The sequence below is a fragment of the Scyliorhinus torazame genome, chromosome 1 (assembly GCF_047496885.1).
Source record: "Scyliorhinus torazame isolate Kashiwa2021f chromosome 1, sScyTor2.1, whole genome shotgun sequence".
NCBI lineage: Eukaryota > Metazoa > Chordata > Chondrichthyes > Carcharhiniformes > Scyliorhinidae > Scyliorhinus > Scyliorhinus torazame.
Genome location: NC_092707.1, coordinates 225,517,013 through 225,544,191, shown reverse-complemented (window position 1 = coordinate 225,544,191; position 27,179 = coordinate 225,517,013). Strand labels below are relative to the sequence as shown.

General features: G+C 45.7%; 1 protein-coding gene across 7 annotated transcripts in view; it reads left to right on the top strand.

Moving 5' to 3' along the window:
• The window catches only part of LOC140419158 (heterogeneous nuclear ribonucleoprotein Q-like), a 28,172-nt gene extending 21,553 nt beyond the window's left edge, over positions 1–6,619 (top strand). Inside the window, exons 11-12 of one of the 7 annotated variants that reach the window (XM_072502964.1) lie at positions 1,339–1,702; positions 3,857–6,619. In XM_072502964.1, the coding sequence (XP_072359065.1) occupies positions 1,339–1,702; positions 3,857–3,892 (400 nt within the window). In that variant the 3' untranslated portion in view covers positions 3,893–6,619. Of the gene's footprint in view, positions 1–1,338; positions 2,602–3,853 lie in introns of those variants that run through there. The other 6 variants (XM_072502957.1, XM_072502950.1, XM_072502942.1 and 3 more) reach the window with 6 other exon arrangements.
• Positions 6,620–27,179: the final 20,560 nt, after the last annotated feature.

Sequence of the window (27,179 nt, the reverse complement as noted above, 5' to 3'; positions counted from 1 at the left end):
GTTGTATAAGGTGTTCATGAGACCTTATCTAGAATACTATGTACAGTTTTGGTCTCCCCTAAGGGGCGTATATGCATTAGAAGCAGTTCAAAGGTTTACTTGACTGATCCTGGGATGAGGCGTCGTCTTGAGGAAAGGCTAGATATGCTGGCCCTATATCCATTGGAGTTTAGAAGAACGAGAGGTGATCTCATTGAAACACAAGATGCAAGTTCCTGAGGGGATGAGACGGTGGATGTTGATGGGGTTTTTTTTTGTGTGGAGGAGAACAAAACTCAGACGGTTGAAAATAAGGAGTCTCCAGTTCATGGTTCAGATGAGGAGAGATTTGTTTTGAGGGTCGCACGGTAGCACAAGTGGATAGCACTGTGGCTTCACAGCGCCAGGGTCCCGGGTTTGATTCCCCGCTGGGTCACTGTCTGCGGAGTCTGCGCGTTCTCCCTGTGTCTGCGTGGGTTTCCTCCGGGTGCTTCGGTTTCCTCCCACAGTCCAAAGATGTGCAGGTTAGGTGGAATGGCCATGATAAATTGCCATTAGTGACCAAAAAGGTTAGGAGGGGTTATTGGGTTAAGGCAGAGGTCTATTCTTGACTAACTGGAGTCGGTCTATAAGCAAAAAAGTGGCGCTGAGGTCACAGTCCGATCAGCCATTATCTTGCTGAATGGCGGGGCAAGCTCGATGGGTTAAATAGTCTACTACGTACTGCCTACTGAGACCTGTATGTCTTAATTCGGGTATGGTTGTCAAAACAATGCAGTACCAAAGCGGGATCTGTGCAAGGCTCCAGATGTGACATGAGCATTGCTTTATTCTGTATTTTAACCCTGTTGAGATAAAGCATTACATTAGTTTTTTTGTATCCACTTTTATTTTGTTGCTCCTCCACATCTATTGGTCTCTATTAAGAAAATGTTATGCTTGAGCTCCTTTTGCACACTTGTGTGGCCCCTTCATAGCTTCTTACTTCTGTAAACCAGGGCGTTCTGCATAATTTGATTTTCTTAATTAATTCTTTTTTTAAAAAATGTTCTTAGATTTCGAAAACTGCTCCGGATTCGGTTTGTTCTTACTAAGCCAAGTAAAAAAATTGACATTTTTCCTGTTTCTCGTGCATCAAGTAGAGGGTGGAGAGAATTATTCAAGCACTGAGCACAAAAAAGTGAATATGCCACTGAAACATCTGACTCAAAAATTCCAGTTCTTGCTTGGCTTTCACTTATTTTGAGGAGAAACACTCTTCTGGTGGTTTTAATTAACACAGTTTGCTTAACAGTGTAACTGAATTATAATGAGCTTATATTTTTGATGGTTCAAAATATAATCTTTTTTTAATTCCAGGTATGAGGATTATTATTACTACCCTCCTCCCCGCATGCCCCCTCCAACACGAGGCAGAGGACGTGGAGCCAGAGGAGGTTACAGCTACCCTTTAGATTATTATAGTTATGAAGATTATGATTATTATGGCTATGATTACCATGATTATCGTGGAGGATATGAAGACCCATACTATGGCTATGATGATTATCAGACAACTACTAGAGGAAGAGGTGGCAGAAGTGGAAGAGGTGCCCCTCTTTCTAGAGGTCGTGGAGTTCCCCAACCACGTGGAAGATCTGGATTCACACTGCGTGGTCAAATGGCAGGCAGAGGTGCTCGTGGTGCAAGAGGGGGTCCCCAGGCGCAGCAAAGAGGCCGCGGGGTACGTGGTGTGAGGGGTGGCCGCGGTGGAAATGTAGGAGGCAAACGAAAAGCTGATGGGTACAACCAGCCAGATTCGAAGCGGCGCCAGACCAATAATCAGAACTGGGGCTCCCAACCTATTGCTCAGCAACCGCTCCAAGGTGGTGATTATTCTGGTAACTATGGTTACAAATCTGAGAACAACCAGGAGTTTTATCAGGATACTTATGGGCAACAGTGGAAATAGACCATTAGGGGTTCAGTAAAATATGACTGATAGGTTGTCCGAACTGACTTTGAAATGCAGATTGGCCTTTAATCTGATTGGCTGCCGCTTGCTAATTGGTGACATCTGGCAAGAATCCCTGTTTGCAGATGTGTATATATATTTTTACAAAAAAAAAATCACTTGGACTTTACTGCATAGTCTGCAATGATTCCACTTGACTGTGGGAAAGGCTTTCTTTTGTTTTTTGAAATTCGGCTGTTTGGATAAAGGCATTCCATCTAATTTAGCAGAGGATGGACATAATTCATCATGATTTTGCCACAAAAAAAGTTTTTAGAAATCTGGCTCACTAAACATAATCTAATATTTGGCTTTCATGTATGTACATTACTGGTAGTTCTGTTTCCGTGGCTTTTAAAGTTAAATGCGTAATTTACAAAATTAGCTTGTTGCTTTTTTTTCCTGAATTTCTTGTATTGCAGTAACTGAAGAAGCTGTATGTTACTAACTTGCATTACCAGGAGTAGGCAAGTTGACCTAAATAAATTTGTTTGTTGTTGACTGATATTTCAAATTACTACCAGTTATTTGGTTTGGCTATTCCAGAAGTGACATTTTGTCAAGTTCATTCTTGTATTCTCTATCTACTGTCAATGTCTATTTCAATAAAATTTCAAAATTCTACCAAACCGCATGAATTTTAACAAAATTCCGTTTTGTTGCATAAATTTTCCTTTTGACAAATTTTTTCCAACCTTACAAAAACTCATCCAAATTCTCCAAAGAATTTATAGTGTAAACCGAGTGGTTCAATTACTGAAAGAAAAACTAGGAACGTGTTAATGTCTGCACAATTTAGTTAATGATATGGATTACTTATTTGATATTTAAAGAACATTAGCTTTTTAAAAATGCAAAAGTGATACTTTTCTAAGGCAGGCTTTATTCTGCAAGATTTCCAATTTCCTTGCAGTGTAGCTCAGAATGATTAGCAATGACGTGTAAATCAATGAGTGAATCTTTGAATTTTAGTTATTTCTGTCTCACTTGCTTCATTGCTGTGTTGAGTCCTTTAACGTGAATCTAATATGCACCGCTCTGTTGTGCCATGAAAATACTCTGGGGTGACAACAGATAATATCGAGTTAAATAAAGATGTTCTTTGTGGTTTGTTATCTGCAAATAGAATTAGTACCATTTCACTGATGTAACTATTTTTCCAGTGAAATTAAACGTTTCTTCATAAGAATGTATTTATGAAGAAACTGCTCTAAAAATGCATTTCTAAAATTCAAATCACAAATTAACTGCTCCTAATTTTTGGCATTAAATGCTCAGTGTATGTTCTTTGCTTAATCACTAAAGATGCTTAATATTTGCATAATGAAATAATTGAAATTTGTTTAACTGAGCTGCTCAAATGTATTGTCACTATAATTTAAAATTTTGATTCTAAATTCTTAAATAGGAGTGTACCATTTCTTAGATCAATACTAAATGAAGTTCTGCAATCTCGATGAATTTTTGTACTTTGGAATTGCTTTAAATAGAGCTCTGCTTAATTGTTTTTGTTACTTTAAACTAACAATTACTTTGAATAAATTAAATGTTGTGGATCTTCTGCTTGCTGTATATGTGCATTGCTGTAAGTGAATTCTATTGAAAAGTGAACACTGATTTCTTAAGAGGTGTTTTGAAAAATTTGGACACTAATTAAGTTAAATGATACACTCCTTAGTTTTAAGTTGCGCTCAGTTAAGTGTAATGATTGCTTGATTTGCCATATTAAATTTTGATCCTGAAATACAGGAATATTCAAGCAGTAATTTTGTATTAATGGGGACAAGTGTTTTGAAAGCAGTATGTTTTATTAACCATTTTTTCTAAAACTCGTTTAGTTTTGGATCCTAATTTAATGGCTTCCTTTTGTTGCCTGGCTAGCAGGAAAACGAGGTCGAGGCCGGTCCTGACCTGTTTTGATGACGACTGACTTGCTATGTGGAGGTTACACTTGAAGCTGCTAATGGAGATGATGGTAAAATTCCAGACCATGCTGCCAAATGGAGACCGGGAACAGCCAAGGAAATGAAGAGCTTCAGATTTAAACATATATGGACTATAATTTTTAAACTTTGTATAACAAATGTACCTTTTTTTGTAATGTACAGAGGTAGTGGTGGGTGATGACCTTGAAGTTTGTCAAGAGATTTCATAATGTTCACACGATTCATATAATGCTAGACCTCTCGGAAGACTTAAAACTGTGCACAATCACATTCAAGTTCAACTGATTGATATAGTACTATTGTTATTGCTCATCACTACCTCACACAACAGTTCTGTAAGTCATTATTCCTGAAGAGAACTGCTTGCAGATCAAAGTGTAATCGCCAAAATTTCAGGTAGTCGAGCATTCCAGAAAAATGGTTCTTTTCTGAACCCGTCTTTTTTTTTTTGTAAAAAGGGTTGGTTAACTACCTCAGTCACCGAGGATTAAACTGCCCTGTGTGTACTGTAAATAGAGAACTGTAAGACAAGAGCAAAGCTTGTTTTGTTTTATTTGCCCACAAAGGACACCTATTGTATTTTACGGCTAGTCTGGATTTTCTTTCATTCAGTCCTTCAAATTAGTTATGGCTAAAGTGGGATATATAAGGTTAATTTTTACAAATGATCAGAAACAAACCTTGCTTTTGTCTCTACTAAACTGAAATTGCTGTCTTGCTTTTTCAGATATTATAGTTAGCCTTAGATTGTATGATAGTTGAAGGAGATGTTACTTTTGTAAGTACTGAAATGTTGGAAATTGAAAATTCAATTTGACTGCAAACCATACATTCTGAAATAAAGTACAATATCCCTTTTGATGGTTTTGTATAGGTTACCTACCAATGTATAAAATTGCACATATCTTTGTGTTCTAATGAAGTTGATATAAATCACGTTCTCAATCCAGTTTGTTTGGATTTGATGTAAACTCTGAACTAAGCAACTTTGTTCAGAAGTTGCCCTGCTGACTCAGTGGCACATTTCTGCCTTTGTAAATGCCTTTCAAAATGTCTGATCTTTTTTTACCTAGAGATTTTCAATTCATATTCCTTGGTCCCTAAAGTTGTATAGTGCCACCATGTATTGTCAACAGCATATAATCTTGCTGTTTTCAGTGACCAGCTGCAAACTACAATTGAATTTGAAAACCAAATTAGAAAGTTTTACTAGTCATGGAAGGTTATCTAGGGTTCAGTTGGGAGTGTTTGCATATTAAAGGGGGTCACCAACTTGAAAGACTTGGGGTATTGCAATATAATGCTTTGGAATTGAGAAATCGGAGTTCATAATTCCCATAGTACGACACCTTGTAAATAATTTCCTTAACCCATTTGTTTTTAAAGATATGCAAAAGATTGCACCATAGGATGTTTTAGTTTGGATGGCTGGGTTGACAACATGCAAAAGTCAAGGCTTTTGGGGTGAGCAACGGATAAAATCCAGGTTAAAATTAAGGATATGGTTTTGAATACCTAAGGAGTACTCCAGCTTTCTGGTGCCCTTTTCTGATTTCTGAATTGACTGCTTAACAGTTGATACTTTATTATTATTTCTCATAGATTGTACCAACAGTTTATCCACAGCTGCTGGGCCGCGTAAAAGGTTCCAGCTTGATCTGTTCTGTTCCGAACCAGCTGATTTCAATTGGGCATGCAATTGCCCGTGCCTAGGTTAGGGATTGTAAATGCTCCTGTTGTCACTCCAGAATTCATTGCTGTAAGTGCACACAGTTCTTACCATTGAATAGCATGTTAGCATTATCACTGAGATTTGTGTTGTCGGATGATAAGAGGTTGCATAGCTGAACACAAGAGGATGGGAAAAAGTTGCCGTACATATTTGAAAAATAAATACTTATTGCTGAAAAACTTTCCAATTATTGAGGCATCAGATTTTGTGAATGGCTATTTGACATTGGTCCTACCATGTCTGTAAAATCAGTCTTTTATACTGTTGCATTTCATCTTGAGCAATACCCTTGGTTCGATTCTGTTTCAAAATCAAATGCTGTATTCCCTGTAAATGAAACTTGCTATAATCATGTTACACTGTCACAGTGTATAAACAATGCACAGTGTATAAACAATGGACATTGTGGATTTAATGCCGGTGTCATTGTTTTTACTATGCACCTGCACGGGTGTGTCAGTACCTGCATGATCATTTAAACATGATTTCCTACCTTGAATGTTTCACCAAGGTTCCTGTAAACTTAGTGTAGATCTGGCCTGAGTAGATGAGTAGGGGCCAAGAAAATTGAACAAAAAAAGTCTAGGTAAAAATTGAGTAATAGAAGACTCAGATATGTGAAGGTTTCTTTTTAAAATTTAAATCTCTTCTGTTAAAAAGGGATATTGTAGTTTTTGCTTCAAAATAGATGAAAGGTTAAAATCTGGATGCGACTCAATAAAACTTGAGAAAAAGTTGCTTGGTTTTCTGTATAGTCTGATTTCATTTTAAAACTACCTGATCAATCATTGCTTTTATCCACCCGTGGAAACTGGAGATGTTACTCGTCCTTTAAGGACTTTACTGCTAAACAACAAGATTTCATTGGCATTGACCATCATTGTTTCATTCCTGCAGATAAACATTGTTTTATACTGTAAGCTGGAGGTGAGTGTAACTTATTTTTGTAATAAAGATTTTGATTTTTAACTACGTCTTTACAAATGGAGATTTTCTTTTGAGTATGCACAGTTCAAGTGCTCAAAAGATGTACAATGTCTAAAAATTAAACTGATTGTACTTCTGGCTTGTAAAGCTTCAGCAAAACTGAGATCCTCTGACAGTGTAGTAACAAAAAGGCAACATAGAATTATGTTGGCTTCTCTGGTATTGTCCTTTGCTTTGGAATGTTATTTTCAAATGCAAGAAAATATTACAATTGTTGCACGTCTGATGGATAGCTTTTTTTTATTTCCAGAAGTAACTGGATTTTCAAGTGGCCATTATTTTTGTGAGGCTGCAGGTATTGTAGTTGTCTGCTGTTCTAAATTTCTTCTGCATGTGTTCATCGAGTTCCCCAGTAATCGGGTTTAACATTTTTCTTCCTGACCTGGAAGCTTGTCAGGAACTAGGATTAAATTTGGAAATTTACTTTTTGCATCACTGGATCAGTTAACTGGGCATATGGAATTTCCTTTTAATCTATTTGGAACTAAGGCCTGTTAAAACATACCATAGCCGTTATTAACGTTCCTACATTGGTTCCTGGTGACAGGCTGAATAATGGGCATCAGATTCTGTGAACACATTCAGTAGTTGCCAGACCAAACTTGTGTATGTGCACCTTGACTAAGGAAGGACTTGGCCTTTTTATCTCACCACAATGTCTCCACCCCACCCAGAACCATTGTCCAAAAATATTGGGATGCTCTAGCTAATGCAATGCAGAAGATTGAACATGGATTTTATGAATTGTCCGTAAAGCCACTTGGAAGGGATTTTCTCAATAACTGCATAGTTGCACACTGGATGGCCACATGTGTTGGACACTGGCTGCTCAATGACCAGGTTCTCTTATGAAAGCTTGTTCCTGTGTTTGTTATTCATTGACTAGATGTAGTTTCCAATCATACGGATTGGAATCCACAGGGCTGGTCTCTGTTCTATGTTGATGCATGAAACATTAGGAATTTAAGTGCATGATGAACTACCCCAGCATAAATTGGTGCTTCAGAAATCATGAAGTGTGCATGGTAAAATGTCTATTCACAGACTTATTGGGTGAAGAGCCTTCCATCTGTTTGGATTCCTATGTTTGTAATCTTCCCTTGGATGACTGGTGCATAAAGGATTTAAGAAAAAAATATTCAAGAGCTTGTATATAGTATATCATGGCAGGAGAATTCCTGATTTTTTTTTTAATGAGTAATTGTGTAGGTGCAGCATGATTCGGTAACCTGTAAGCTTTGAAAATTAATTTTCATACACAAGATTCAACCAGTGCAGAATTTGATACTCCCAAAAAGTAGATTTGATATATATTGTGCCATTCTCTCTTCCATAAGCTGTTCATTGAGTGCAGCATTCATTCTGCTTTACCCCCCAAACGTGGTTTCAGTGGATGATTCTGTTAACAGAATTTACTGGTGGGATTCTAAGGTAATTTGACTAATTTTTTAGTAAACTATCTGAATTAAAACTAGTCTAGTTCATTTAGCATTGATAAATAAAGTTAAGTAAAATCCTACTTGAATAAAAAACCTTTTTTCTCATCTGGTTCCCTCCTACCTTCTGACGGTGTGATTATAAATGCCAAGTTTATTGCTTCTGTGGCTCAGATTAGCTAATTTACCACAGCTTGGAAATCTAGTTTGAGGCCAGTTTTGTGTATGTGGCACAGCTACTCACTGTTACCCAGCTAAGTCCCTCACTTGGTGTACTTTATATTCAACAAACAAGCCAGTGCTTTCTTATCTTTGCTTTCTGATACCTTCAGAGATCTGTTTTAGCACTTCTAGAAGGCATCTAAATCTTTTAGTGTCACAAGTAGGCTTACATGAGCACTGCAGTGAAGTTACTGTAAAAAATCGGCAAGTTGCCATACTATGGTGCCTGTTCCGGTACCTTGGGCGGAATTCCCGGATGGTCGAATCCAGAATCGCGATTGGCTGATGGCGAAATCGGGGGTGCCGTTGTTTGTCTAATGCTCCACCCCCTCAAACGGCACGCCATTGGGGCCGCCTTAGGACTTCACCTGAGGCCCTCCTCTTTCTCCCCCCCCCCCCCCCCCATGGGCCGACTGCGTCGGTCGCGTGTCCCCTCAACTTTAGTAATAGCGTGGTGGCTGCGGACTGTGTCCAGTGCATGCTCCACCCCCTCAAACGGCACGCCATTGGGACCGCCTTAGGACTTCACCTGAGGCCCCCCCCCCCCCCCATGGGCCGACTGCGTCGGTCGCTTGTCCCCTCAACTTTAGTAATAGCATGGTGGCTGCGGACTGTGTCCAGTGCCGCCACAGTCGGGGGGGGGGGGGGGGGGGGGATTCTGCTGGCATAGGGTGTTTTGGTGGGCACTGGTGATGATGGGGGCACCATCGGGCAATATGCGTCTGCGTCCGTAACGGCGGGTAAAGCTGGGGGCTATATGTAGCATAGCTGCTAGACCCTCACCGGACATAGCATTGGTGCAGGGGCGGCACTGACTTTTTGGCCGGAAGACCAGATGCATCCTCCAGACATAGCCAGAGAATCCAGCCCACCCCTTTTTTTTTAATTTGGAGGACCCAATTTTTTTTTTTTCCCCAATTAAGGGGCAATTTAGCGTGGCCAATCCACCTAAACTGCACATCTTTGGGGTGAGACCCACGCAGACAAGGGGAGAATGCAAATTCCACATGGACAGTGACTCGGGGCCGTGATCAAACCCGGAACTTAAGCATTGTAAGCAATTGTGCTACCGTCATCGTGCTGCCCCTCCTGTTCGGGTACACTGAATTCAGAATGTCCAAGAAGCACATCTTTCGGGACTTGTGGGAGGAAACGAGCACCTGGAGGAAACCCATGCAGGCACGGGGCGAATGCTTGGGCCTAACTACTGTCATGTCTTGGCAAGGAGTCATAATAAGGATATTTCTAATACAAATAGGTAATTCACATTTTTCAACTACCTGTTATCCATTAATACATGTTATTCTCCTGAAAAGCTTGTCATTAACATTGGACTCAAAGACTATTGATGTCCTTGGTTATTTTGCAAGTTTTCATTTTGGATTCTTTTTAAAAATAAGTACCCAATTCTTTTTTTCCAATTAAGGGGCAATTTAATGTGCCAATTCACCTACCCTCCACATCGTTTTGGGGTGTGGAGTGATACCCATGCAGACATGGGAAGAATGTGCAAACTCCAATATGCAAACCACGCGGACAGTGACCCAGGGCTGGGATGGAACCCGGGTCCTCGGCACTGAGAGGCTGCAATTCTAACCATTGCACCACCATGCTGTCCCCTTCATTTTGGATCTTATGGTGGTATCTGAGAACAAAGCAGCTCAAAGGTCTGTTTATCACCCCTTCTAGTTTCTGTAATAGTTTTACCCACCACTTGAAGGAAGCAGGGTAGCAAGGGCATAGCTTGCACTTGGGTAAGAGACTTCAAGGTCTATCACTCACTGCAGTACAGATCAAGCTGGCAGAGCCTTGGACCTGGGGCAGGTGGTGAGAGTCAATATTTGTTTAAAAATAATCTGCTGTACCTTGTCCTCACCATCTGATGAAAGGTCATTGACCAGAAATGTTAACAAATGCTGCCTGGACACCTGAGTTTTTCCAGCATTTTATCTCTATTTTCCATGACTGCATTGATAGGGATGACCACTGTGGAGCCCTTGTGGAGATGACTGCATGGATAGGAGTGATCACTGCAGAGCCCTTATGGAGATGGCCGTATTGATAGGAGTGACCACTGTACAGCCCTTGTGGAGATGGCCACATTGATAGGAGTGACCACTGTACAGCCCTTGTGGAGATGACTGCATTGATAGGAGTGACCACTGTGCAGCCCTTGTGGAGATGACCGCATCGATAGGAGTGACCACTGTACAGCCCATGCAGAGATGAAGTCAAACATTTACATAGAAGATGCCCTCCATACATCACTATCACTATGCTAAATAGGATAGATTTAAGACCCGATCTGGCACTACAACATTGAACACATGAGCTGCTTTAGCCCAACAGCATCAGAATTGTAATTTTATTCTTTTGCAGGATATGTCGGCCAGTATTTATTGCACGTCCTTAACTGCCTTAAAACCTTACAGTCCATGTGGTGTAGTTACACCCACAGTACTCTTAAGGAGGAAGTTGCAGGATTTTGACCCAGTGACAGTGAAGGAAAGCGATATATTTCCAAGTCAGGATGGAATGTGGCAGAGAGGGGAACTTAAAGATGGTGGTGTCCCATGTGTCTGCTGCCCTTGTACGTCTAGGTGATAGAGTTGCGGTTTTGGAAGGTGCTGTGGAAGGAGCATTGGTGAGTTGCTGCGGTGCATCATGTAAATGGTACACACGGCTGCCACTGTGCGTCAGTGATAGTGGGATGCATTGTTAAGGTGGTGGATTGGGTGTTAATCAAGATGGCTGCTTTGTCCTGGATGGTGTCTAGCTTCTTGAGTGATGGAGCTGCACTCAACCAGGCAAATGGAAAGTATTCCATCATATTGTCATATTCCTGACTTGCGGATGCTGGACAGACTTTGGGGCATCAGGAGCTGAGTTGATCTCGGCAGAATTCCTCGCTTCTGACCTTCTCTTGTAACCACAGTATTTCTATGGCTGCTCTAGTTCACTTTCTGGACAATGCTAAATCTTGCCTCCAGGATGTGGACAGTGAAAATTCAGTGATGGTCATGCCAGTGAATGGAGAGATGGTCATTGCCTGGAACTTGTGTGGTGCAAAAGTTACTTGTCACTTGTCAGTCCAAGCCTGGATATTGTCCAGGTCATGCATTTCTTATGTATCTAAGGAGTCACAAAGGTTGCTGAATATTGTTCACTTATCAGTGAACATCCCCACTTCTGACCTTATGATAGAGGGCTTAATGTCCCTCTCTGTACTGGAGTCTCACTGTTTAATGCCCCTCACTCTGTCCTGGAGTCTCACAGCTTAATGCGCTTTCTCTGTACTGGGGTCTCACTGCTTAATGGCCTTTCTCTGTACTGGAGCCTCACAGCTTAATGCCCTTTCTCTGTACTGGGGTCTCACTGCTTAATGCCCTTTCTCTGTACTGGAGTCTCACAGCTCAATGCCCCTCTCTCTGTACTGGAGTCTCATTGCTTAATGCCCTTTCTCTGTACTGGAGTCTCACAGCTTAATGCCCTTTCTCTGTTCTGGGGTCTCACTGCTTAATGCCCCTCTCTCTGTATTGGAGTGTCACTGCTTAATGCCCCTCTCTCGGTACTGGAGTCTTACTGCTTAATGCCCTTTCTCTGTACTGGAGTCTCACAGCTTAATGCCCTTTCTCTGTACTGGGGTCTCACTGCTTAATGTCCTCTCTCTACTGGAGTCTCACTGCTTAATGCCCCTCTCTCTGTACTGGATTCTCACTGATTAATGCCCCTCTGTCTACTGGTGTCTCACAGCTTAATGCCCCTCTCTCTCTTTCTACTGGGGTCTCACAGCTTAACGCCGTTTCTCTGTACTGGGGTCTCACTGCTTAATGCCCCTCTCTCTGTACTGGAGTCTCACTGCTTAATGCCCCTCTCTGTACTGGAGTCTCACTGCTTAATGCCCCTCTCTCAGTACTGGAGTCTCACAGCTTAATGCCCTTTCTCTGTACTGGGGTCTCACTGCTTAATGCCCTTTCTCTGTACTGCGGTCTCACTGCTTAATGCCCCGCTCTCTGTACTGGAGTCTCACAGCTTAATGCCCTTTCTCTGTACTGGGGTCTCACTGCTTAATGCCTCTCTCTCTGTACTGGAGTCTCACAGCTTAATGCGCCTCTCTCTGTACTGGGGTCTCACTGCTTAATGCCCCGCTCTCTGTACTGGAGTCTCACAGCTTAATGCCCTTTCTCTGTACTGGGGTCTCACTGCTTAATGCCTCTCTCTCTGTACTGGAGTCTCACTGCTTCATGCCCTCTCTCTGTACTGGAGTCTCACTGCTTAATGCCCCTCTCTCTGTACTGGATTCTCACTGTTTTATGTCCCATTCTCTGCTCAGAGGTCTTTGCTCCCGATGTCTCCCAGTTTTATCCCCAACTCTCGTCTATTGTTGCCTTTTTACCCTTTATGTGAACCACAAGCTGTTTCTTATATTGACCAAATGACCACACAACCAGAATGTTAGCTCAAAAACACAGTTTATTAATAACGCAAGACTTGTATCTCTATGCAATAATACACACAGCTCTGTACTAAACTACACTTAACAACTAAGATGACCTTTACTTAACTTCGAGTGACCGGCACTCTGCGAGATCCGGTTCCACGTGGTCGGTTGGAAGTTGTTGGGTTCGTCTCAGCTGGGCTCGTCCTTCAGGATAGTTGCGGCTCCTTGAACTTGGTTGTTCTGCTGCAGTTGGTTGCGCACAGGTCAGTCCCAAAAGAGGCAGATCTCTAGTGCGCAGGGCTTTTTAATCCATCGTCTCTTTCGCGCCCTTTTTGGTGGTCCTTACTCCAGGTCCAATGGATCGATAGGGTTTTCGATCACCCTCCTCAATCTTAGCCAATTAGGGAGCAGATACCTCGATGGCTGGGCAGGTCCTAGCTATCATTGTCTAAGGCACGTAGGCCTTTCCAAATAAGGGGGGGTGGCACCGGTTAGTCTGCTATTGCTGATGGTCCTTAATGCGAATGCTATTGTTTTGGGGAAAATGATAATTGATTCTCAATGGATGCAAGTTTCAGCCAAGTCTGGTTTCTTTGCACAATACACAGAGGCTGTGTACCTCTGTGTCCCAAATTGACCACAATTCCCATGGTCCTTTGCAGGTGGTCATTTTACATGGCTACATTCCGTCCTCTTGATCCTGACCGCGAAGCGTGGTGGATCACAGTCTTGATCCCCTAGTCTACCTTATCAAGCCAGCCACTGGTCAGTCAGTTCAGGTCCTACTCTACTCTGTCCTTGACTACATTGTACAATTTTACCTAATACCTTATCACATACATTCATTTAAACAATTCACTGCAACTGGCTATTTTATATCTAAATTAAATTCATATAAATTAATTGAACTTAAATTCATACTCAATGGTTGGTTGCTAACTAAACTTTCTATGCTACACTCATGCTGCTGTTTTTACCTAAAGAACTTATCTACAACACAAAATCTACAAAACTTAAACAGCAGCACCACATTCTTCCTTATCACATTTCATCAGTACAGAAGCACACAAGGGTCCGTTTAGCAGTGGTTATCACCGTTGTTTTGTAAGTTGAACATTCTTAATAGAGTTCTATTGGATTCCAAAGAGGGGGGCTCAAACTGTGTATATAGGGAGCCGGGAGGCTTTTGCCTTCCATTTACGAGTTTGAATGTGAGGACTACACTATAGATTACTGCAATCAGGAGGAGGGTCTCTATTATGTATGAGAGTGGGTTCCATTCCTGCCTTCCCACCAGGTGGGGGTTTCGGTCTCTCTCTGTAGAAGCCAGCTATTTTCTATAGGTAAAAGTGATAGGTAAAAGATAGCTATTTAGCATTAAGCCCCTAGTCTAGTCATTTCAAAGTCATTTGTAAACACCTATTCAGCATGACACAGCATCATTCATTTCAAGACAGTACAACATTAAGATACACAATTTAACAGAAACACAAAAACCATGATAAAACAAACACTTTTCACTAAACTAATAAATCCATTTCTGAAGACAGTGTCCAAGGACAGGGTAGGCTCCATGGCAACGGCACAGTAACCTGGGGTGGTGTTTGTGCAGTGTGTCCAGGAAGCTTTTCTAACGCAATATGTAGATTGTCCAACCAGAGGATATATCCAAGGATTCTATGGGAAGCAAGAGATGAAATTGCAGAGCCGTTGGCAATGATCTTTTCGTCCTCACTGTCAACAGGGGTGGTACCAGGGGATTGGAGAGTGGTGAATGTCGTGCCCCTGTTCAAAAAAGGGACTAGGGATAACCCTGGGAATTACAGGCCAGTTAGTCTTACTTCGGTGGTAGGCAAAGTAATGGAAAGGGTACTGAAGGATAGGATTTCTGAGCATCTGGAAAGACACTGCTTGATTTGGGATAGTCAGCACGGATTTGTGAGAGTAGGTCTTGCCTTACAAATCTTATTGAATTCTTTGAGGAGGTGACCAAGCATGTGGATGAAGGTAAAGCAGTGGATGTAGTGTACATGGATTTTAGTAAGGCATTTGATAAAGTTCCCCATGGTAGGCTTATGCAGAAAGTAAGGAGGCATGGGATAGTGGAAAATTTGGCCAGTTGGATAACGAACTGGCTAACCGATAGAAGTCAGAGAGTGGTGGTGGATGGTAAATATTCAGCCTGGATCCCAGTTACCAGTGGCGTACCGCAGGGATCAGTTCTGGGTCCTCTGCTGTTTGTGATTTTCATTAATGACTTGGATGAGGGAGTTGAAGGGTGGGTCAGTCAATTTGCAGATGATACGAAGATTGGTGGAGTTGTGGATAGTAAGGAGGGCTGTTGTCGGCTGCAAAGAGACATAGATAGGATGCAGAGCTGGGCTGAGAAGTGGCAGATGGAGTTTAACCCTGAAAAGTGTGAGGTTGTCCATTTTGGAAGGACAAATATGAATGCGGAATACAGGGTTAACGGTAGAGTTCTTGGCAATGTGGAGGAGCAGAGAGATCTTGGGGTCTATGTTCATACATCTTTGAAAGTTGCCACTCAAGTGGATAGAGCTGTGAAGAAGGCCTATGGTGTGCTCGCGTTCATTAACAGAGGGATTGAATTTAAGAGCCGTGAGGTGATGATGCAGCTGTACAAAACTTTGGTAAGGCCACATTTGGAGTATTGTGTACAGTTCTGGTCGCCTCATTTTAGGAACGATGTGGAAGCTTTGGAAAAGGTGCAAAGAAGATTTACCAGGATGTTGCCTGGAATGGAGAGTAGGTCTTACGAGGAAAGGTTGAGGGTGCTAGGCCTTTTCTCTAGAACGGAGAAGGATGAGGGGCGACTTGATAGAGGTTTATAAGATGATCAGGGGAATAGATAGAGTAGACAGTCAGAGACTTTTTCCCCGGGTGGAACAAACCATTACAAGGGGACATAAATTTAAGGTGAAAGGTGGAAGATATAGGAGGGATATCAGAGGTAGGTTCTTTACCCAGAGAGTAGTGGGGGCATGGAATGCACTGCCTGTGGAAGTAGTTGAGTCGGAAACATTAGGGACCTTCAAGCAGCTATTGGATAGGTACATAGATTACGGTTAAATGATATAGTGTAGATTTATTTGTTCTCAAGGGCAGCACGATAGCATTGTGGATAGCACAATTGCTTCACAGCTCCAGGGTCCCAGGTTCGATTCCGGCTTGGGTCACTGACTGTGCGGAGTCTGTACGTCCTCCCCGTGTCTGCGTGGGTTTCCTTCGGGTGCTCCGGTTTCCTCCCACAATCCAAAGATGTGCGGGTTAGGTGAATTGGCCAATGATAAATTGCCCTTAATGTCCAAATTGCCCTTGGTGTTGGGTGAAGGTGTTGAGTTTGGGTAGGGTGCTCTTTCCAAGAGCCGGTGCAGACTCAAAGGGCCGAATGGCCTCCTTCTGCACTGTAAATTCAATGATAATCTATGATTAATCTAGGACAAAGGTTCGGCACAACATCGTGGGCCGAAGGGCCTGTTCTGTGCTGTATTTTCTATGTTCTATGTTCTAACCTAAAGGTGTTATTGTCCTCAGCAAGAATCCAATTCAAGCAGCTTGCGATAATGGCACAGAATCGCATTCCAGAACACATACAAGAATTCATTTATGAAACATTTCAAGTTAATGTTGCACATTACAGACAGACAGCTAAACATTGAATCAAACTTATTTGATTCTAACCCAAACCAATTACGATTACATAGTGGTATAGCTAGATGGCTAAAGACTGATATGATTTAGTATAACCGTGATGGTTCGGACGGCCATTTTCCATTCATGAATCATCTATACTTTGATCTAACTTACTCGCTGTCTCTCTATCTTTCATACTTTCACTTTCCAACTCTGACTCTTGAAGTAAATGCAAGCTGTTTTGCTGTAAGCAAGAAAATCATTTCTGGATTATTTGAAAGTTGAATTGTCTACGAAATTGCTTCTCTTTGAGTCCTTTTGCATGCCGGACTTATTAGAGAATAAGATTTAAATGGTTCTCAATTGTAATCGATAGAGACAAATAAAACAATTCTTATTTGCATCCGAGAAGTGTTAACTCAAATTTCTACTGAGTTTTAGTGTTCGCAACTGCCACTAGATCCGCATGGTAGATCTCTACACTCTCTAACAGTTGTTGTGTGGTATCCTGACTGGAGCTGGTCTGTGGGATGGTGTCGCCCGGGGCTGGCTTATGTCCTACTCTAATTACGCGTATTGCCAAATTACCTTTAGTGGGTGTCCCGGGGCAATTTTGTCCGATTCTTATTGTGTTCCCTGCAATTTTATTTAAACATCCAATTTCGGGGCATCCTTCATTAGTAAGTTCCCACCAATCTTCTGTTCCAGTTGTTCGAATGTAACATTCTGATGTGGACCCGTTGGGCTTTCTGTAAATTGTCCATTGGTTATTGCACCCAAATATGACGCTTGTGTTCTTACGCACCATAGAGTGCCACTCTCACATTCCCCTGCATCTGGGGGATGGTACCACAGACTGCCGGGTGCTGGGTTCATTCTGCGGTATCTGCTTTCCATATAATCCTAGGGAATCAAGCATAGTATTATGCCAGTATCGTTGGTTAATATCTGTGTGTGTTAGTCTCTCTCTCTTAGTTCCAATTTCCCTTTATGATTATCACTATGTGTGACTCCCCCATTTTGTTTTTAAAAAAAATTTGGAGAGGTACTGATCCAAGTGTCTCAATTCAAGTATTCAAGTGTCTCACAGCTTGTGTGGTTGATGTGAGGAGTGGGCGGATGCTTTCTTCGACCATTCTCCATCTTTACTAGCAATTATGGGAGGTTGAGGCTTTGCTTAACCAGCCGAATTTCAGGGCGGCCAGTTTTATAGCGTTTCGTCCCAGGGGCTCAGAGGTAGCAGCAGTGATCAGCAACAATTGTGTTTTAAGTGTAAATAGTATTTGGAAGTGACTCGAAGAATAGTGGAAGAAACAAGGGTTTAGATTTGGAGCGGAAAGGAAGATTCAAGACCTGCACAAAGCAGCAAACCATTCCAGAGAGCATGATGAGCAATGTGGGGTGCGTCTGGGCCGCTACGGGAGAAGAATGGGTGGGATCCCCAGGTAGGGCGGGGATTAGTGCCGTTACTCCACTACCCGAGCATGGATTGACCGGATAATTTGGGGCCCTCGGGTAGGGCGGGGATCAGTGCCGTGACTCCCTACCTGGGTGACCGGGATGAACTGGAAGAATTTGTAGTCGTATTGTAGTGCATTCAACTGCCATTGGTCAGTAGACCGCGTCTGACGGTTCAATCAGAAAAGTAGTTATGACTGTATAACCGAAATTCGGGCCGACATAGATTAAAACCATGTTTTAGAGAGAAGAGGAGGTTAAAACAAGAAGACGGGCAGGCCCCATCAGAAATTTGGACACCTTAATTCTTAGGTAGTGTCCCTTTCGCATCATCTGGACACCTCAAATATTTGCGTGCATCATTTCCCAGAAGGGGTTCATCGCTTAAATCATCACCTTCTCCTGGTCGCCAGACTCGTGTCTGCAGATTCCGGGCTGTAGCCGCGTAGGCCTGTAGGTGGTCTGATTCGTCATGTCTTACCAACCTGTAGGAATAGTCAAGGTGCCAAAAAGGAGTATCGGGGTTGTCGTGTGACGAAGGGTAGTCGGGAACTGATGTACTGGAAGTGGAAGCAATGTTGCTGGGAGTGGGCGTAGGAAAAGTCATTGGGCGGGGACGGTCGTATAAGGGGTCGGAAAAATCCAAGGCGTTGTTCCGAGGGCTAGGGTAGCTGATGGTGGGGAAGTCGCTAGGTAGTCAAATCCGGGAGGCTTTCATCACAGTCAAGTTTGAGGTTGAAACCTGTGATTATGGGCGGAGTCGAGGGGAGAGTGTCGTCCGGAGGGGGGGGGGGTTGGAGTGGGCGTCAGGCTGAGTCGTCAGTGAGCGGAGCGTCATCCTCTCCCATTACCAAGGCTAAGTGGTGGGCATGGCTACATTGTGATCCGTAGAGTTTGAGTTGGTTGATGTGGAACCAACCAGTCTTACCGTTGGGATACGCTATCTTGTACACAGAGGGGCTTACTTTGTCAGAGATGGAGTAGGGGCCTGCGAATTTAGGGTCTAGGAAGGAGCTGGGGTTGTACAACAAGATCATAACTTGCTGGCCGACTGTATACTCTATGTGGTAAACCTTTTTGCCAAAGCTGGCTTTACTCTGCTTTTTCCTAGCGCCTAGTCGGACAGCAGAAAGTTGTGCCGCTTTAATGTTTTCTGTGACCTGATGCACTGCTTTTTCGTGGGTGAGCGAATTACTGCGGGATTTGCCAAATCGTTGTGGGGGGTGAAACCTGTGGAACTGGAAACTGTGTTCCTGATAATCATGAGAGCAAAGGGTTGTACTGTGTCCTGAGTGGAATTGTTCTGCTGTACCGTTTTCCTAATGGTCGTATTTAAAGTGCAGTTCATGCGCTCTGGACTAGGGGCGATAGGCTATGTAGAATTTCTGTTTGATACTGAAAATGGTCATAATGTTTTGCGTAACTCTACCGGTGAAGTGGTAACCTTGATCTGACTCAATGCTGCGTGGAAGACACCAACGCGTAAATATCTGATGGGTCAAAATTTTAGCGGTGGCCTTTGCTGTGTTTGAATGTGTGGGGAATGCTTCGACCCATTTTGTAAATGTGTCTATGACGACCAGCACATACTTGAAACCTTTTCTGCAGGGGGAGAGGGGACCAATGTAATCAATTTGCAGATATGTCCAGGGGCCTTCTACAGGTCGGGTGTGTCCTAATTGTCCCTTTTTGCTGTGATGAACAGTTACTGTAACACTGTACCGTTGTCATCATGTAAGGTGATGTCCCCTTTAAGACCTGGCTTGGAATCCTGGGGGACTCTGCCTCCGGCTCCGCCCATCTGGGAGCCGTATATAAGAAGCCGCCTTATGGGCGGCGCCTCAGTTAGCACACGTCTCGGCACCAGACTAGCTCTTAGCTTATTAAAGCCTTCTTTATCGTTTACACTCTAAGCGTCGTTATTGAGGGTACCACAATTTAATAAGCTAAACTACATCAGGATGGACGCAGGCCTAAAAGCAGAGAAACTCAACCTGGAAGCACGGACACCGGAGGCAAAGGAAATGTTTAAATACTGGCTCCGATGCTTCGAGGCCTACCTGGACTCTTCAGAGACTCCCATTCTCAGGCCACGCAAGCTGCGTCTACTCCACGACCGGGTGAGTCACAGAATCTCCGCCACGCTCGAAAAGGCGACGACTTATAAAGAGGCAGTCAAGCTACTCCGCAAGCAGTTCGTCAAACCCATCAACGAGTTGCACGCCAGGCATCTGCTCTCTACCTGCCGGCAGCGCTCGGGGGAATCTCTAGACAAATTTGTCGAAAAACTCACCAGGCTTGCCAGGGACTGTGACCACCAGGATGTAACAGTGGAAGTCCATATGAACCTCACATCAGAGACGCTTTCGTGTCTGGCATCCGCTCGACCTACATCCGGCAGCGGCTGCTCGAAAACGGGGCAAAAGACCTTCAGGATATGCTAACGCTCGCCTCCTCGCTGGAGGTGGCCCGACATAATTTGGGTATGTACCCCGCGGACTCTGCGAGCCCCCCCCCGGACTTCCTCAACTCAGCCATGTCACAGGCCTGCGCCACGCGGTGACCTGCTCATCATGGGGGCACACCGTGCTACTTCTGCGGGCAGGGCCAGCACCCACACCCACGCTGCCCAGCCCGCTCCGCGATCTGCAGCGACTGTGGGAAGAAAGGGGCATTTTGCGAGGGTCTGCCTGGCCAGGCTCAGGGGCCAGGAAAACAAAGAACAGCCAGCCCGAAAATCAGGCCCTCAGGCCCGCAGGCCTCGCAATGCGGCTGCGCACCGACCCGACACGCCCCCTTCTGACGCGTCATCAGCCTCGTGCGAATCATGGCAGCGGCCATCTTGTCAGCGGCCATCTTCTCGACCCGACACGTGCAACCGATGGCGGCGGCCATTTTACAAGTCCGACTCGGCTGAGGACTCGGACTACCCGCGAGTGGGAGCGATCAACCTTGACCAAACTCGGCCAAAACATGTGCAAAATCTGATGATGAAGGTCCAAGTCAAAGGGCGCGACACTGCATGCCTCTTCGACTCTGGGAGCACGGAGAGCTTTATCCATTCTGAAACGGTAAGGCGCTGCTCCCTGCGCACCCATCCCGCGTCCCAAATCATAGCCCTTGCATCCGGGTCCCACTCGGTACAAATCAAGGGGTACTGTATTGCGGATCTCTCAATCCAGGGCGCCAAGTGCACCCGTTTCAAATTTATATCCTTCCCCACCTCTGTGCCCCCCTGCTGCTAAGACTGGATTTCCAGTGCAGCCACCGAAGCCTGGACACTGAAGTTCGGCAGACGCTTGCCCCCCCCTCACGGTATGCAGCCTTGCGACACTGAAAGTCGCACCCCCCTCGCTATTCGCGAACCTCACTCCCGGCTGTAAGCCCGTCGTCACCAGGAGCCGGCGGTACAGTGCCCAAGATATGACATTTATCAAGTCAGGGGTCCAGCGTTTACTGGGAGAGGGGGTCATCGAGACTAGCAACAGCCCTTGGAGAGCACAAGTGGTGGTAGTCCGGTCTGGGGATAAGAAACGGATGGTCGTGGATTATAGCCAGACCATAAACCGATTCACGCAGCTTGATGCGTACCCACTTCCTCGCATCGCAGAAATGGTCAATCGGATCGCCCAATACCGAGTCTTTTCCACAGTCGACCTCAGATTTGCCTACCAACAGGTCCCCATCCGACCAAAAGACTGCCTTCGAAGCAGCCAGCCGGTTCTTCCACTTCCTCAGGGTTCCCTTCGGCATCACAAATGAGGTCTCCGTCTTTCAAAGGGCAATGGATCAAATGGTGGACCAGTACGGTTTGCGGGCTACATGCCCGTACTTGGACAATGTCACCATCTGCGGCCATGACCAGCAGGACCATGACGCAAACCTCAAAGTTCCTCCAGACCGCCCGAGCCCTTAACCTGACCTATAATGTGGAAAAATGTGTTTTCCACACAACCCGGCTAGCCATCCTCGGCTATGTCGTGGAAAACGGGGTCCTAGGTCCTGTCCCCGACCGCATGCGCCCCCTTAAGGAACTTTCCCTCCCCCGCAGCCTCAAGGCCCTCAAACGGTGCTTGGGCTCTTCTCCTACTACGCCCATTGGGTCCCCAAATATGCGGACAAAGCTCGCCCACTCATAAAGACCACCACATTTCCCCTCTCGGCTGAGGCTCGATTGGCTTTCAAACGCAGAAAGGCCGATATCATCAAGGCCGCTATGCGCGCAGTGGACGAAACTATTCTCTTCCAGGTAGAGAGCAATGCGTCAGACATCGCCCTGGCTGCTACCCTCAAACAGGCAGGCAGACCAGTCGCGTTCTTCTCCCGGACCCTCACCGCCTCTGAGGTTCGACACTCTGCAGTCGAGAAGGAGGCACAAGCCATTGTGGAGGCTGTACGGCACTGGAGGCACTACCTAGCCAGTAGGAGGTTCACCCTTGTCACCGACCAATGGTCGGTCGCCTATATGTTCGATAACACGCAACGGGGCAAAATAAAAACAATAAAATTTTGAGGTGGAGGATTGAACTCTCCACCTACACGCACGATATCAAGTGTCATCCAGGGGAGCTCACGAGCCCCCAGATGTCCTATCCCACGGCACATGCGCAATGCGCAGGACTGCCGCCTGCAAGCCATTCACAATGACCTCTGCCACCCGGGGGTTACCCGGCTCGTCCACTTTATCAAGTCCCGCAACCTACCTTACTCAACCAAGGAGGTCAAGGCCATGACCAGGGCCTGCCAGATCTGTGCGGAGTGCAAACCGCACTTCTACCGGCCAGACAAGGTTCGGCTCGTGAAGGCCTCGGGGCCCTTTGAGCGACTGAGCGTGGACTTCAAGGTGCCCCTCCCGTCCACCAATCGTAATGCCTATTTCCTCACCATTATCTTTTTTTTAATATAAATATTTTATTGAAAATTTTTGGTCAACCAACACAGTACACTGTGCATCCTTTACACAGTATTATAACAACACAAATAACAATGACCTATTTTATAAACAAAAAATGAATAAATAATAAATAACAAAAATGAAAACTAACCCTAATTGGCAACTGCCTTATCACAAGTAACACTCTCCAAAAATATAATTTAACAGTCCAATATATAATTATCTGTCGCAACGACCTATACATATTATACAGTATATATTAACAACCCTGAGAGTCCTGGTTCCTCCTCACCCCCCCCCCCCCCCACCCCCCACCCCCGATCCTGGGCTGCTGCTGCTGCCTTCTTTTTTCCATTCCATCTATCTTTCTGCGAGGTATTCGACGAACGGTTGCCACCGCCTGGTGAACCCTTGAGCCGACCCCCTTAGAACGAACTTAATCCGCTCTAGCTTTATAAACCCTGCCATGTCATTTATCCAGGTCTCCACCCCTGGGGGCTTGGCTTCTTTCCACATTAACAATATCCTGCGCCGGGCTACTAGGGACGCAAAGGCCAAAACATCGGCCTCTCTCGCCTCCTGCACTCCCGGCTCTTGTGCAACCCCAAATATAGCCAACCCCCAGCTTGGTTCGACCCGGACCCCCACTACTTTTGAAAGCACCTTTGTCACCCCCATCCAAAACCCCTGTAGTGCCGGGCATGACCAAAACATATGGGTATGATTCGCTGGGCTTCTCGAGCACCTCGCACACCTATCCTCCACCCCAAAAAATGTACTGAGCCGTGCTCCAGTCATATGCGCCCTGTGTAATACCTTCACGGCAATGGGGCTGTCACCATAGCCTGTCGGCTAGTCCCCCTACAGGACGCCCTCTCTAATCTCTTCCACGCCGCTCCCTCCTCCTCTCCCATCCACTTACTCACCATTGAAATATTAGCGGCCCAATAATACTCACTTAGGTTCGGTAGTGCCAGCCCCCCCCTATCCCTGCTACGCTGTAAGAATCCCTTCCTCACTCTCGGGGTCTTCCCGGCCCACACAAAACCCATGATGCTCTTTTCAATCCTTTTAAAAAAAGCCTTCGTGATCACCACCGGGAGGCACTGAAACACAAAGAGGAATCTCGGGAGGACCACCATCTTAACCGCCTGCACCCTCCCTGCCAGTGACAGGGATACCATATCCCATCTCTTGAAATTCTCCTCCATTTGTTCCACCAACCGCGTTAAATTTAACCTATGCAATGTGCCCCAATTCTTGGCTATCTGGATCCCCAGGTAACGAAAGTCCCTTGTTACCTTCCTCAACGGTAGGTCCTCTATTTCTCTACTCTGCTCCCCTGGATGCACCACAAACAACTCACTTTTCCCCATGTTCAATTTATACCCTGAAAAATCCCCAAACTCCCCAAGTATCCGCATTATTTCTGGCATCCCCTCCGCCGGGTCTGCCACGTATAGTAGCAAATCGTCCGCATACAAAGATACCCGGTGTTCTTCTCCTCCTCTAAGTACTCCCCTCCACCTCTTGGAACCCCTCAACGCTATCGCCAGGGGCTCAATCGCCAGTGCAAACAATAATGGGGACAGAGGGCATCCCTGCCTTGTCCCTCTATGGAGCTGAAAATATGCAGATCCCCTTCCATTCGTGACCACACTTACCATCGGGGCCCTATACAACAGCTGCACCCATCTAACATACCCCTCTCCAAAACCAAATCTCCTCAACACCTCCCACAAATAATCCCACTCCACTCTATCAAATGCTTTCTCGGCATCCATCGCCACTACTATCTCCGTTTCCCCCTCTGGTGGGGCCATCATCATTACCCCTAACAGCCTCCGTATATTCGTGTTCAGCTGTCTCCCCTTCACAAACCCAGTTTGGTCCTCGTGGACCACCCCCGGGACACATTCCTCTATTCTCATTGCCATTACCTTGGCCAGGATCTTGGCATCTACATTTAGGAGGGAAATAGGTCTATAGGACCCGCATTGTAGCGGGTCCTTTTCCTTCTTTAAGAGAAGCGATATCGTTGCTTCAGACATAGTCGGGGGCAGTTGTCCCCTTTCCTTTGCCTCATTAAAGGTCCTCGTCAATACCGGGGCGAGCAAGTCCACATATTTTCTATAGAATTCGACTGGGAATCCATCCGGTCCTGGGGCCTTTCCCGCCTGCATGCTCCTAATTCCTTTCACCACTTCTTCTTCCTCGATCTGTGCTCCCAGTCCCACCCTTTACTGCTCTTTCACCTTGGGAAATTCTAGCCGATCCAAGAAGCCCATCATTCTCTCCCTCCCATCCGGGGATTGAGCTTCATATAATTTTTTATAAAATGTCTTGAATACTCCATTCACTCTCTCCACTCCCCACTCCATCTCTCCTTCCTCATCCCTCACTCCCCATATTTCGCTCGCTGCTCCCCTTTTCCTCAATTGGTGTGCCAGCAACCTGCTCGCCTTCTCCCCATATTCGTACTGTACACCCTGTGCCTTCCTCCATTGTGCCTCTGCAGTGCCCGTAGTCAGCAAGTCAAATTCTACATGTAGCCTTTGCCTTTCCCAGTACAGTCCCTCCTCCGGTGCTTCCGCATATTGTCTGTCCACCCTCAAAAGTTCTTGCAGCAACCGCTCCCGTTCCTTACTCTCCTGCTTCCCTTTATGTGCCCTTATTGATATCAGCTCCCCTCTAACCACCGCCTTCAGCGCCTCCCAGACCACTCCCACCTGGACCTCCCCATTATCATTGAGTTCCAAGTACTTTTCAATGCACCCCCTCACCCTTAGACACACCCCCTCATCTGCCATTAGTCCCATGTCCATTCTCCAGGGTGGGCGCCCTCCTGTTTCCTCCCCTATCTCCAAGTCCACCCAGTGTGGAGCGTGATCCGAAATGGCTATAGCCGTATACTCCATTCCCCTCACCTTCGGGATCAACGCCCTTCCCAGCACAAAAAAGTCTATTCGCGAGTAGACTTTATGGACATAGGAGAAAAACGAGAACTCCTTACTCCTAGGTCTGCTAAATCTCCACGGGTCTACACCTCCCATCTGCTCCATAAAATCTTTAAGTACCTTGGCTGCTGCCGGCCTCCTTCCAGTCCTGGACTTTGACCTATCCAGCCCTGGTTCCAACTACGTATTAAAATCTCCCCCCATTATCAGCTTTCCCATCTCTAGGTCCGGAATGCGTCCTAGCATCCGCCTCATAAAATTGGCATCATCCCAGTTCGGGGCATATACGTTTACCAAAACCACCGTCTCCCCCTGTAGTTTGCCACTCACCATCACGTATCTGCCCCCGTTATCCGCCACTATAGTCTTTGCCTCGAACATTACCCGCTTCCCCACTAATATAGCCACCCCCCTGTTTTTCGCATCTAGCCCCGAATGGAACACCTGCCCCACCCATCCTTTGCGTAGCCTAACCTGGTCTATCAGTTTCAGGTGCGTTTCCTGTAACATAACCACATCTGCCTTAAGTTTCTTAAGGTGTGCGAGTACCCGTGCCCTCTTTATCGGCCCGTTCAGCCCTCTCACGTTCCACGTGATCAGCCGGGTTGGGGGGCTTCCTACCCCCCCCCCTTGTCGATTAGCCATCCCCTTTTTCCAGCTCCTCACCCGGTTCCCACGCAGCTGTATCTCCCCCAGGCGGTGCCCCCCCGCCCATCCCCTCCCATACCAGCACCCCCCTCTCCCCAGCAGCAGCAACCCAGTAATTCCCCCCTCCCCCCCCCCCCCCCCCCACCCCCCGCTAGATCCCCCGCTAGCGTAATTACTCCCCCCATGTTGCTCCCAGAAGTCAGCAAACTCTGGCCGACCTCGGCTACCCCCCGTGACCACGGCTCGCACCGTGCGACGCCCCCTCCTTCCTGCTTCTCTATTCCCGCCATGATTATCATAGCGCGGGAACCAAGCCCGTTCTCCCTTGGCCCCGCCCCCAATGGCCAACGCCCCATCTCCTCCACCTCCCCTCCTCCCCCCATCACCACCTGTGGAAGAGAGAAAAGTTACCACATCGCAGGATTAGTACATAAAACTCCTCTTTCCCCCCTTTTTAACCCCCCTCTTCGCCCCCCACATTCGCCCCACCACTTTGTTCAAACATTCTTTTTAATAACCCGCTCATTCCAGTTTTTCTTCCACAATAAAAGTCCACGCTTCATCCGCCGTCTCAAAGTAGTGGTGCCTCCCTCGATATGTGACCCACAGTCTTGCCGGCTGCAGCATTCCAAATTTTATCTTCTTTTTATGAAGCACCGCCTTGGCCCGATTAAAGCTCGCCCTCCTTCTCGCCACCTCCGCACTCCAGTCTTGATAAACGCGGATCACCGCGTTCTCCCATTTACTGCTCCGAGTTTTCTTTGCCCATCTAAGGACCATTTCTCTATCCTTAAAACGGAGGAATCTCACTACTATGGCTCTGGGAATTTCT